Genomic DNA, 13,431 nt, shown 5'->3' with positions numbered 1-13,431 from the left:
ACTACTTCAATTTCTCAACATCCACCATCTTTCTCTCTAAAAATCTACTCTACAATTTTCTACAATTTTGAAGCCAAATTCACTAGCCTGTGGTCTGCAGATTCTATTCTTTTTCCTTTTTTGAAAAGTGGGACAACACTTGCCCTTCCCATATCTTGTGGTGCCTCTCCTATTTTCTATGTTCTTTCAAATATCACTGGAAATGCTTTTGACAAAATATCTGCTCATTTTTTCAGGGCCCAAGAAAGTAATTCATCCTTACAGTTGTGGTACATGAATGTAATGGAATATCACTTTGTTATAAGAAACAATGAATGCCAAGAATTCAGAGATGCATGGGAATGGCTACAAACTGATACAGAGTAAAGAAAGCAAAACCAAGAAACAACTGACACAATGACAATAGCAATGGGGAAAAACAACAAAGAATCCAAACTGAACACTGTAATTATGAGAAAATGCTCTCCATACCCTTCTTTGCAGAGACAGGGGCCCGGGGGTGTGGATTATCACAGAGACTGTCAGACCCATCTAAAGGGTTGGTTGGTTTGGTTGAACTTTTTTTTCCTCTTTTTATATTTTTTTAATGACTGGTGACTCATTGGGGAGGTATGAATTCAGAAATGAAGGTGATGGGAAAAATAAGAGTCTAACACATTTTTAAACATCATTGAACTTCAGTACAATTGGCATAAAGTACATGAAAGGGGGTAGAATGCAATAAGCCTAGAAAGAGTAGATGGGGGAGAGGAGATTTAAAAAGAAAAAGAAAAAGGAGGAGGAGGAGGAGGAGGAGAGAAGAAGAAGAAGAAGAAGAAGAAGAAGAAGAAGAAGAAGAAGAAGAAGAAGAAGAAGAAGAAGAAGAAGAAGAAAGGAGAATGCATGAAAGGGAAGAAGGGGATACAGGCATGCAAGGCAGTGTTGTCATTACCATGTTAAAGGGGATATATATTTAAAATAAAAACTGTACATGGCATATTTGGGGTTTCAATCCTCTTTCTGTCCTTTGAACTTGGTGACTATCAAGTTCATCTTTTTTAAAAGGTTTTGTTTTATTTAAGACTAGAAGTAGGGGCAGCTAGGTGGCGCAGTGGATAGAGCACCGGCCCTGGAGTCAGGAGGACCTGAGTTCAAATCCAGCCTCAGACACTTAACACTTACTAGCTGTGTGACCTTAGGCAAGTCACTTAACCCCAATTGCCTCACAAACCAAAACAAAACAAAAAGAAAAAGACTAGAACTAGACTGTGGAAGGCCTTAAATGCCAGGCTGAGGACTCTGCATTTTCTCTCAATCAATCAGTATTTATTAAGCACCTACTATGTGTCAGGCATTGGGCAATCGGGAGCCACTGAAGATTTTTGAGCAGAGGAGTAACAAAATCAGACCTGTGCATTAGGAAGATTAGTTTTGAAGCTGCATGAAGGATAGATGTACAAGAGAGGAAAGAATGGAGCTGGGGAGACCAGTTAGGAGGTCATTACAATTGTCCAAGCAAAAAGTGATATGGAGGCAAGCTAGGGTTGTGGTGATGTGAGTGGAGATTAGTGGGAATAGAATTGGAGAAACACTATGGAGGCCGATTTAACAGGACTCAGACGTGGGATGCCAGGGAGAGAAAAGTATCAATGGTGGCCAAGGTTTCCAACCTGGATGACAAGGAAGATGCGAGTGCTATTGAAGGAAATAGGGATATTTAGAGAAAGGGCAGCTCAAAGAGGGAAGAATAGTCATGTTTTGGAGCTGCTGAGTTTAAGATGTTGGCAGGACACCCAGGCAGATGTCTAGCAGATAGCTGGAGACAGAGGGTGGGACTTCTGGTGGAGAAATTCGAGCTAGATACAGAAACTTGGGCATCATCTGTGTGGAGGCGATAGTTGAACATATGGGAGTTGAGTGTAGATCAAGATAAATGGCTTAGGAAAAGGCCAGAGTCATAGTGGTTATCCACAGTCATGGGACGTGAGGAAGAGAATGGAAAGGGGACCTCAAGAAGACCCAGTCAGACTGGGAGAAGAACAACCAAGAGAATCGTTGTCAACTGGCTTCTGTCCTTCATTCTCAAAGAGGACCAAACTAACATCACTACATTGGAGTCAAGATACAGTGTATCTGACTATGGCTGATCAGACTAATAGGAGCTCGGAAGACTCTACCAAAGGTCAGGCACAAATAGCCCATGTGAACATATGGGGTGGAGGTGGCTCTACCTTTGGGCATCTCTGCAATTCTGCTGCACTCATAGAGCACAGCACCTTTTTGACTGATGCAGGCACACTGTGTTGGGAGGCCTTTTGCCAGCAATCTATTCCAAAGTTCTTCAGAGATAACTTGAGAGTGTCCTTGTATTACTTCTTTTGACCTCTGTGTGAAGGCTTGCCTTGCATGAGTTCTCTGTAAAACAGTCTTTTAGGTAAATGTATGTTTGGCATTCGAACATGACCAGCCTATAGCAGCACCGTGCCAGGAAACAGAATCGTTGCCATGTGAATTGTCTTAGGAAGACTCTGAAGATCACCTGACAAGATCAGGTACCCAGCGATGAGATCCTTCCTTGAGCTCAAATGCCAAGCGTTCAGACTCTTGCAGAGAGCACAACCAAGAGGAATCAAAAGCCACCGAAGGAAAGAGGGCCCAGGAGAAAAGGGCAAAAGCTGCAGATGGTTCAAGAAGGATGAAGACTAAGAAAAGTCCAATGGCTGAAGCAATGCATTAGCTATTGGTGACCTCTGGGAAAAAAGGTGTCAGTAGAGCTGTGAGGGTGGGACTTCATAGAGCCTAGGGTCAAGGAATGAAGGAGTGATGAGGAAGTAAAGGATAACTTGTTCTTTCCAAAAGCCTAGCAATCAGAGGAAGAGACATGGGGTGATAACTGGAAGGAACAGTAGGGGCAAGATAAGAATTTTTTTTTTTGCAGGGCAATGAGGGTTAAGTGACTTGCCCAGGGTCCCACAGCTAGTAAGTGTCAAGTGTCTGAGGCCTGGTTTGAACTCAGGTCCTCCTGACTCCAGGGCCAGTGCTCTATCCATTGTACCACCTAGGTGCCCCCATCTAGCCATTTTTTGAAGACCTCTATTGAAGATGACCCAGCCCTACCCCCAACCATGGCATCCCATTCCACCTCTGATTAGCTCTAACTGTAAGGAAGGTGGACTGACAGAAAACCTAAACTCACCTCTCCTTGGGGCCAAACAATCAAGCTAATCTCTCCTCCATATGACATCCCTTCAAATACTTGAAGGTGGCTACCATGTCAATCCTCCCCGAGTGTTCTCTTTTTCTAGGATAAACATTTTTGGGCACTCAATGTGGTGACTTTATTGATGCTATACAATGAGAGACTCTATGCATTTCCACCCTACTACAGGGGTGCTTTGGGCAAGGATATCAATGGGATCCACATAGGTTAGGGATGTGGGCTCCCGGTGGGGAACTCCTTTTTTGCCTTCAACTAATGCTTCTAAGACATGAGTTCATCATCTTCCACCACTGTGGCTACTCTGCTTAGGACACTCTTCGGCTCCTCAATGTCCTTTCTAAAATATGGTGCCTAGCACTGAATGAAATATTTCACGTTACCTGGCCAGGTCAGAGACTAGCCAGACTATCACATCTCTTGTCCTGTATTCTCTGCCTCTCTGAATGTGGCCTAACAACATGTTGCCTATATCACACTGTAGACTCATATTGAATTGTTGTTGTTGTTGTTGTTTAGTTGTTTTGGTTGTGTCTGGCCCTCTTTTACCCCATTTGGGATTTTATTAATTTTTCTTTTGCAAGGCAATGGGGGTTAAGTGACTTGCCCAGGGTCACACAGCCCATTTGGGATTTTCTCTTTCTCTCTCTCTTTCTTTCTTTCTTTCTTTCTTTCTTTCTTTCTTTCTTTCTTTCTTTCTTTCTTTCCTTCCTTCCTTCTCTCTTTCTTTCTTTCTTTCTTTCCTTCCTTCCCTCTCTCTCTCTCTCTCTCTCTCTCTCTCTCTCTCTCTCTCTCTCTCTCTCTCTCTCTTTGTGGAGCAATGAGGGTTAAGTGACTTGCCCAGGGTCACACAGCTAGTAAGTGTTAAGTGTCTGAAGCCAGATTTGAACTCAGGTACTCCTGACTCCAGGGCCGGTGCTCCATCCACTGCGCCACCTAGCTGCTCCTTTCTTTTTTTTTTTCAGGGCAATGGGGGTTAAGTGACTTGCCCAGGTCACACAGCCCATTTGGGATTTTCTTTCTTCCTTCCTTCCTTTCTTTCTCTCTCTCTCTCTCTCTTTCTCTCTTTCCCTTTTTTTTTTTCAGGGCAATGGGGGTTAAGTGACTTGCCCAGGTCACACAGCCCATTTGGGATTTTCTTTCTTTCTTCCTTCCTTTCTTTCTCTCTCTCTCCCTTTTTTTTTTTTTTTTTGCAGGGCAATGGGGGTTAAGTGACTTGCCCAGTGTCACACAGCCTATTTGGGATTTTCTTGGCTACAATACTGGAGCTCTTTGCCATTTCCTTCTCCAGCTCATTTTACAGATGAGGAAACTGAGGCAAACAGGGTGAAGTGACTTGCCCAGAGTTTCACAGCTGGTAAGCGTGTGAGGCCAGATTCAACCTCCTAAAAACGAGTCTTCCTTCAGACTCAATCTACTGCACCACCTAGATTTCCCACATTGAACTTGGAATCCCCAGCTCTTTTGCAGGTGACCTAATGTCGAGTCAGCCTTCTTAATTTTGTACTTGTAAATTTGACTTTGTTTAAACTTAGGCATAAAATACATTTATCTCTATTAAATTCTATCTTATGTCGCAGCCTGTTGCAGTCTTTTTGGCTCTAGACTCAGTTATCTGATGTTTTAGCACGGTATCATTTGTAAATTGTATAAACATGATATAATGTCCTTGTCTTTATCCCAGACTTTGGTGAAAGACAAACCCTTGGGGTCTCTGCTAAAGACCACCTTCCAAGCTGACATGAAGCTATGTATGACAAGTATTTAGTACCAGTTCTGAATCCTCCCAAATCATGACGGGATTTTGTTCATAAGAAAAGCATGTGAGATTCAAACGCTTTGCTAAAATCGAGCTAAACTGTGTCAATGGTATTCCATTTGTCTATCAGTGTAATAACCTAGACAGATAAAACAGAGAATGACGGAAGTCTGACAAGGCCTGCTCTCGATAAAACCTCACTCCTACTTGGGGACCTTGCTTCCCTCCCTAGATATCCACTAGCCAGCTCCTTCATAATCTGTTCTCCAATTTTGCCCCAAATCAAAGAGAAGCTCACTGGCCTATAGTTTGCAAGTATTCCCTCTTCTTTTCGGAAAATAGAAACATTTGTCCTTCTGCAGTCCTGTAGCATCTCCTTCATTCTCCGGGCTCAGCAATCCCATTGGCTAGTTCTTTCAATTCCCAGGGAGAGAGTGAGTCTGGACCTGGTGACCTCATGGTGTTGTGGAAAGAGTTCCAAGTCAGAAGGCCCAGGACTGGATATCAGCTCGACTGCTTACCTCCAGTGTGACCTTGGGCAAGTTCCCACAACTCAGTTTGCTCACTTTTAAAGTTGGGGGGGGGGGCGGCTAGGTGGAGCAGTGAATAAAGCACCGGCCCTGGATTCAGGAGGACCTCAGTTCAAATCTGGCCTCAGACACTTAACACTTACTAGCTGTGTGACCCTGGGCAAGTCACTTAACCCCCATTGCCCTGCAAAAAAATTAAAAATTAAAAAAAAAATAAAGTGATGGGGGAGGGCAGCTAGATGGTACAGTAGATAAAGCCCGGCCCTGGATTCAGGAGGACCTGAGTTCAAATCTGGCCTCAAACACTTGACACTTACTAGCTGTGTGACTCTCAGCAAGTCACTTAACCCTGACTGCCCCATTAAAAAAAATGGGGGGGGGGCATCTAGATGGCGCAGTGCATAGAGCACTGGCCCTGGAGTCAGGAGTACCTGAGTTCAAATCCAACCTCAGACACTTAACATTTACTAGCTGTGTGACCCTGGGCAAGTCACTTAACCCCAATTGCCTCACTAAAAAAAAAAAAAAATGAGGGGGCTGGGCTAGATGGTTTCTCAGGTCATGGATGAGTTCTAACATCACATTAAAATCCCCTGATCACAGGACTCCCTGACCCTAAGGATCTCAATATCCCCTATCCCTAATCTCCTAAACCTATCCCTCAATCTCCCTGACCCCAAAGATCACCAGATCCCATGTTCCCCAGCCCTAAATCTCCTGATTCTATAAATCCCTATCCCTGAATTAATAAATAAAAAGACAAATAAACAAACAAGAAAATAAATAAATTGGTAGATGGGTGAATAATTAAATAAATAAATCCCCTATAAATCCCTATTTCTGACCCTTAAGCCAAGAATTTAGGAGCTAGATGATCTTTTACAATCTTCCCCTTTTGTCTTGAGCATCATTATCCGTCCCCATTATCCATCACTGGTCCATCTTTTCCAATCCAAAAGATCATTCTTCTGGGCTGAGAAATCAAAGTCGATCCCCTCTATCTTTACTCTGTTATCAGCATCCCATCCCTTCCAGGAAGCAACCCTAACTCTCCTTTGAAGCTTCTTCTCTACCCTCAATATAACTTCAAAAACCTTTTCCTCCCTATTCTTTCCTCTTCTCCCACTATTCTTATCAGACGGTGCCCTGCTCCTGTAGTCCTCCTCAGTCATCTGACCTTGCTCCTATCTTCTGTACATTTCTTTTATAAAAATCTCAATTGGTTGGCAAGTTTCCCTTGTGTCTGCTTCAGACTCTTTAGACAACTCCCCCTTTTCTTCCTCATTAGTATTGTTTCTCTTTTTGTGTTTAGAATATCACTCTTGAGAACTTCCTATCCTTCTTGTGCTAAAATCCCTGTGTGGGATTTTAATCTTATCCTTTTTTTTTAATGGTTTGTTTTATTGTTTTTTTTCCCCTCAAATTAGCTTCTCTCTCTCTCTCTCTCTCTCTCTCTCTCTCTCTCTCTCTCTCTCTCTCTCTCTCTTTTTGGTCAGGCAATTGGGGTTAAGTGACTTGCCCAGGGTCACACAGCTAGTGTCAAGTGTCTGAGGCTGGATTTGAACTCAGGTCCTCCTGAATCCAGGGCTGGTGCTCTATCCACTGCACCACCTAGCTGCCCCTAGTCTTATCCTTTTAATAAAAAGGATTTTGTGTGTGTCTCATAGACCCCCTGAGCAGTCCAGTGAAGCCTAATACTACCATGGTTTGCTGCTCAATTTCAGGGAGAGGTTAATGAAAGTAAATATGTTATTTTTCCCCATCTAAGTTCATGGAGCCCCTGAAATCCATCCACAGACCCCAGATTAAGAAGTCTGTTCTAAATCCTTGGAAATCAAAGGGTTTAAAGGGGTTCCATCCTCTCTCTAAACCCTTTGAAATATTCTCTTCCCAAATCTGTGGTACAGGTCAGATTATACCTAGCTCCCCTTCCTTATTATAGATCCTAAACCAGAGGGCCCACTTTCCCTTAGGGTGCCCTAACAGTCTCCACTTTTTGAAGGATTAAATGACCATTAAGGCAAGTTAAGAAATTATTCATTACACTGCTTTGAAAAGAGAAAGCTCCAGGGACAGCTAGGTGGCGCAGTAGATAGAGTACCAGCCCTGGATTCAGAAGGACCTGAGTTCAAATCCAGCCTCAGACACTTAACACTTACTAGCTGTGTGACCCTGGGCAAGTCACTTAACCCCAACTGCCTCATCAAAAAAAAAAAAAGAAAAAAGAAAGCTCCAGGTGATGTCCAGATACTGTACTGAAGTCTCCAACTCTACTGGAACATATCCCTGTACCCTGGTTTATTGTTGATTTCTTCAATCTCCTGTCTCATTCCTTTCTCCCCAGGTAGCTTGTGGTATACTTTGATGGCAACATTCTTTCCATTTCTACCTCTGTTGATCTTCCGCAGAATGCTCTCAACCATACTTAACCCCACTCTAGTCCCTGGATCGCTTCATACAAGTGTATTTTCTTGTTTGTTTGGTTTTTGGTTTGGGGGTGGGTTTTTTTGGCCAGGCAATGAGGGTTAAGTGACTTGCCCAGGGTCACACAGCTAGTAAGTGTCAAGTGTCTGAGGCTGGATTTGAACTCAGGTCCTCCTGACTCCAGGGCCGGTGCTCTATCCACTGCGCCACCTAGCTGCCCCCAGTGTATTTTCTTAATACATAAGACTATTCTGCTTCCACAAGCTTTTTACTAATCCTGTTTCTTTTGAGAAGAAACGTCTTCCAGCCAAGGGTCTCAGTCTTTCTTCCAAGCTTCAGTTAATACCGAGGAGGCCAAAAGTGCTTCCTTTTAGCATCTTGTGAATTTGCTTGTAGAGATCTGAGGCCGTGCATCTTACTTCATGCACCTTCCTTGGATTGATTCTGTGAATTTCTGCATGTCTCTGCTGCAATTCTCATTTCTACAATGTAACCAACTCTCTATGGGATGGAACTTGGTAAGAAGAACTAGGCAGTTTTCTCTCTTCTCCTTTGTTATCTGGATTAGGTTTGCTAGACTCCGGGAAAATACATTCTTGCCACCACTGGCATTTGATCCTGGCTGGGAGGCCATCATTTCTGTATTTTAAGCTGAGGTCCGGAAACCCAAATCCTACTTTCCCATACCAGCTTCTTAAGTCAAGAGTTCTTAATCTTTGTGTGTGTGTGTGTGTGGGGGTATATGTCATAGCCCTCATTGGTGGTCTGGTGTGGTGAAGCCCATGAACCCTTTTTTGGGAATAAGGCTTTCAAAGGCATTAAATAGTCTTACAAAGAAAACCAAAGATATTAAAACATAGTTATCAAAATATTTTTTCAAAACACATTTATGGGCCCCAGGTTAGGAACACTTTTCTTTTAACAACGTGTTCACTTTCCAAATCTGCCTTTCTCTTCCTAAAGCCCTTGCCTCCCATTGTCAGCAGTGACAAAAACCTCACCTATGCCCCTAAGACACTTACTGGAGACTTCGTAACCCTTGGCGAAGCTTTCTAGATTCCTCCTGTACCAGTGTCAGTCACCAGAAAAGTCATTGTTACAAGATGGCTAAGTCTTAGGAGCTTGTCCTTCATATCCTGGGCTTACACCCCAGAAGATGGCTTGTTGACAGGTAGAAAATCTGCCATATAAATCAGATTGTCTGTCAGCGGTGCACAATTAGTCAGACTAATTTCCAGGAAGCCTGGGCCATGTGAATTTGGGACTTCCTAGAGCATCTCAGGAAGAGTCAGAGAAGAGGGTAGGCATGACCAGCATCAAGCTGCAGGGATTCCAAGACAGAAGGCAAAGCCTTTTTGAAATGGTTAACTTTGGGGCAGCTAGATGGCACAGTGGATAAAGCACCGGCCCTGGATTCAGGAGTACCTGAGCTCAAATCCGGCCTCAGACATTTAACACTAGCTGTGTGATCCTGGGCAAGTCACTTAGCCCCAATTGCCTCACCACCCCCCCCAAGGGAAAAAAAAAGAGTTTGGGGCAGCTAGATGGCACAGTAGATAGAGCACCAGCCCTGGAGTCAGGAGTACCTGAGTTCAAATCCGGCCTCAGACACTTAACACACACTTACTAGCTGTGTGACCCTGGGCAAGTCACTTAACCCCAATTGCCTCACTAAAAAAAAAAAAAAATTAAAATGAAATGGTTGACTTTGGGGCCAGAAGAATGAAAGGAGGAAAGTAAGGTCAAGAAGGATAGATGGGGAGCAGAACCCACAAAAGGACAGGGTGAGATCATTTTCCTGCCAAAGAAGGCTTAGAAGGTCAGCAGGAAAGGTCTGTTGTACCAGGGTGAGGGTGGAGTGCAGCTCCAGCCCCAGCCCCAGAAAATCAGGCCTCCAGAGCCTTAGCTGAGGCAGTGGCTACTTCTGGAATTCAGCTCACAGACCAGTGAGGGGTTCTAGTGGTTGGCCAGGCGGAGATTGCAGGGGTCTCTGCTGGCACTGAGGCAGAACTCTGTTGTGTTGCCGGTGCTTGGAACCAGGAAGCAGTCTTGAGTGGCGGCCCAGGTTAGGAGAGGGGTGTAGGTACAACGGAGCTTGCAACCACTGTGAAACAGAATTCTGTTCCCAGGTTAAAGAGCAAGCTGGCCTGTGGTTATTACAGACCAGAGAACAGGTCATGAGAGTGCAGAATGTTCCTCTCCTTAAATCGTACCACCTAGGACCCCCTGAAGCTTGAGACAGTGTGCCCTGTAAGCAGTGCCCCACTTTAAGAAGGAGTTAAAAGTCAAGAAATAGGCTGGCAAAATGAGCAGACAGAAAAAAATGTGGACACTAGAAAGTTTCTCTGGTGACAAGGAAGATCAAAATACACCCTCAGAAGAAGATAACAAAGTCAAAGCTCCTGCATGCAAAGCTTCCAAGAAAAATATGAATTGGTCTCAGGCCATGGAAGTGCTCAAAAAGGACTCTGAAGATAAGGTAAGAGGCAGAGTAAAAAATGGAAAGAGAAATGAGTGATGCAGGAGGGTCATGGGGAAAAAAGTCAACAGCTTGAAAAGCCAAATGGAAAAGAAGATACAAAAGTTCTCTGAAGAAAATAATTGCTTAAGAATTAGGATTGAGCAAATGGAAGCTAATGACTTTATGAGAAATCAAGACACAATAAAGCAAATCCAAATGAATGAAAAAAATAGAGGTCAATGTGAAATATCTCCTTGGAAAAACAGCTGACCTGGAAAATAAATCCAGGAGAAATAATCTGAAAATTATTGGACTACCTGTAAGCCATGATAAAAACAAAAAGAGAGCTTAGACATCATCTTCCAAGAGATTGTCAGGGAAATTGCTCTGATATTTAAGAAGGATAGATGGGGAAGGAACACTGTTCAATTGTTTCAGTCATGTCTGACTCTCTGTGACCCCATTTGGAGGTTTTCTTGGCAAAGCTACTGGGAGTGCTTTGCCATTTCCTTCTCCAGCTCATTTTACATGTGAGGAAACTGAGGCAAAAAGGGTTAAGTGACTTTCCTAGGGTCATACAGCTAGTAAGTGCCTGAGGCTGGATTTGAACTCATGAAGAGGAACCTTCTTGATTCTAAGTCTAGTGTTCTATCCACTGCGCACTACCCACCTGCCTTATAAGGGTGGGGGAATGAGGAAGATCTAAGGAACTAGAGATCCCAATGAGGACAAAGAATGCACTCAGGGATGAAGCAGGGGAAGAGGTGATCAGAGAGTCAAGGGAAGTCAACTAGCATTTATTAAGCACTTACTGTGTACTAAGCACTGTGCTAAGCACTGAAAGAAGAGAGGACCATAAGAATTCAGGCTGGAACCCCTCCTTTTAAACAAATGAGTAAAATTAGACCCAGAGTGGAAGGGACTTGCCCAATGTCCCAAAGTCATAGTGTAAGGACTTGAATCCAGGTCCTCTGACTTCAAGTCAGGGCAGAGGGACTAGATTTGTTTTGCTCAACCCCAGAAGGCCCTTGTGCCCTTTCAAGATATTTCATGGTTCATAAAGCCCCTTTCAGTTTATAAAGCACTTTCACATCCATCTTCTTATTTGACCTTCATAATTATCCAAGCAAGAGAGAAGTACTTGTTGCCCATTTTGCAGATGGGAAAACTGAAGCTTGGAGAAGTGAAAACAATTACCCAGGGTCACACGGCAAGTTAGTAGACTCTCCTAACTCACTTTTCTGACTCTTCCTGTGGATGTCACTAGAGATGGCGAGGTGCCTTAGGTCAGGCCAAGGCTCCGGGGCCAACCTGCCTCTGCCCAGGCACCCATGACCACCTTACCTTATCAATCTCCTTCTGATTGGTGCCTTCCTTCCTCAGCCGCTCAAGTTCCAGACACCTGCTGACGTAGCTCTCCCTGGACTTGGGCAGGAGCTGGGAGACCCCATGTAGTGCCTGCACAGCTTCTAGGGTACCCACCGCTTCCTCCTTACACTGTGGAAAGAGTGGTTAGGGAAGAGAATTAGGGAGCCTCTCCTTCCCAAGGAATTCCTTCCAATAGCTCGTGGGTTATCTCCACCCAGGCCCCTGGGCTGCCTCTACTCTGAGGATGAGCTGGAGAGAGGCCAGAGAAGAGGGTACAGCCTCCTGGACATCGTGCCATGTCAGGGGGTCTGCTCTTCAGACTTGGGCATAATAGGACAAGGACAGGAGGGCATGATCACTCCGAAGGCAACAGGAGTTTGTTCTGTGTTTCTACTGTCCAAGTCTGCTTAGAGCAGGGGCTTTCTGCTTAATCGAAGGATCATTCGTGTCAACATCAATTTAAAATTGAAAGGGAACTTAGTGGTTATTACCCAAAGCCCTCATTTGACTGATGAGGAAACAGGCCCAGAAAAGTGAAGGGATTTGCTCAGAACCACTCAGCAAGTCACCATCTCAGGCAGGATTCGAACCCAGGGAGAACACCCTAATCATGAGAGGCATTACAGTATGGAGCAGGCTTCCTCCAGAGCATGTCCCAAAGATCCAGAGACAGAGGCCACTTGTAACATCTCCCTTCAGGTATGTATTGGACTGGATAAGCAGCCTTTGGAGGGTTTCCACCAGCCTGGGGCACCTAGGAGTCTAGCTGAGAATGTGCCAGTTCATCTCAGCCAATTGTCTGGAGGGTGGGAGAGCTGGGAGTAGGAATGTCAGGGAGGGATGAGGGTGGCCCTGTGGGCACCTTCTTGTGGGCTTTGCTCTGTTCCTCCCCGTAACGGGCCACGTCCTTGATGAGGTCATTCAGCTTCTTGGTCAGCTCCATGTGACACAGTGCCAGCTTGTCTGAGGACACTCGAAACACCTCCCAAAGCGGGGCAAACGTCCTGTGGGTACCAACCAGTAGTCACGTAGTGCTGGGCATACTCACATAAGGTTCCTCTCATCTTCACATGTGCATGTGCATGTGCACAAGCATGCACATGCGCACGCACACACACACACACACACACACACCATATCAATCCCCTTCTAGATAAAGAAGGATATGCTCATGATCTCTGAGGTTCACATGACAAGCAAAGCCAATCAGAAACATCTGCCCAAACTGGTAGGTTTACTTACTGGCTGGACAGATGTTAACGTGTGATGAGCTTTTTTTTTTATCCCCCCAGGGATGAAGAATGTTTCAAGCACAAAATGCCCTCATTCCCCTTCCCCAAGGGGCCTGTGCCAAGCCACCAATGGAGTCGGATTCCCTCACTTCTTTCCCAGCTCTCACCCACCCCACTCCCCAGCTCACCCCATGGGAGTCCCATTGCCAGCCATCTTAGCCAGCTTCGCCATGGCCTTGGAGTATGTCTCTTCCACAGTGGCCCTGGAGTGACAGAAAAGATCAAGGATTTGGTGGGTGGAAAGGCCAGTGGGGGGAATGAAGCTGGAGGGTTAGGGGGAACGGTGACCCTCTTTTTCTTCCCTTGCTCGGTGCTTGGCAACAGCATGGGAAGGGAAAGGGAAAGGATGGGTCTGGAGGTGGAGGGCCTGAGTGTGGGGAGAATAAGGAGGGTGGGGAGAG

At 44.9% G+C, this 13,431-nt stretch overlaps 1 protein-coding gene across 1 annotated transcript in view; it reads right to left on the bottom strand.

Annotated features, from left to right (window-relative positions):
• The window catches only part of FCHO1 (FCH and mu domain containing endocytic adaptor 1), a 58,123-nt gene that overhangs the window by 27,316 nt on the left and 17,376 nt on the right, over positions 1-13,431 (bottom strand). Inside the window, exons 4-6 of the mRNA XM_043976636.1 lie at positions 13,159-13,233; positions 12,601-12,742; positions 11,715-11,867 (exon numbers count right to left, since the gene is read on the bottom strand). Of these exons, the coding sequence (XP_043832571.1) occupies positions 11,715-11,867; positions 12,601-12,742; positions 13,159-13,233 (370 nt within the window). The remainder of the gene's footprint in view (positions 1-11,714; positions 11,868-12,600; positions 12,743-13,158; positions 13,234-13,431) is intronic.

Source organism: Dromiciops gliroides, chromosome 1, assembly GCF_019393635.1.
Source record: "Dromiciops gliroides isolate mDroGli1 chromosome 1, mDroGli1.pri, whole genome shotgun sequence".
Classification (NCBI taxonomy): Eukaryota; Metazoa; Chordata; class Mammalia; order Microbiotheria; family Microbiotheriidae; genus Dromiciops; species Dromiciops gliroides.
This window is presented reverse-complemented; position numbering and strand designations above follow the sequence as displayed.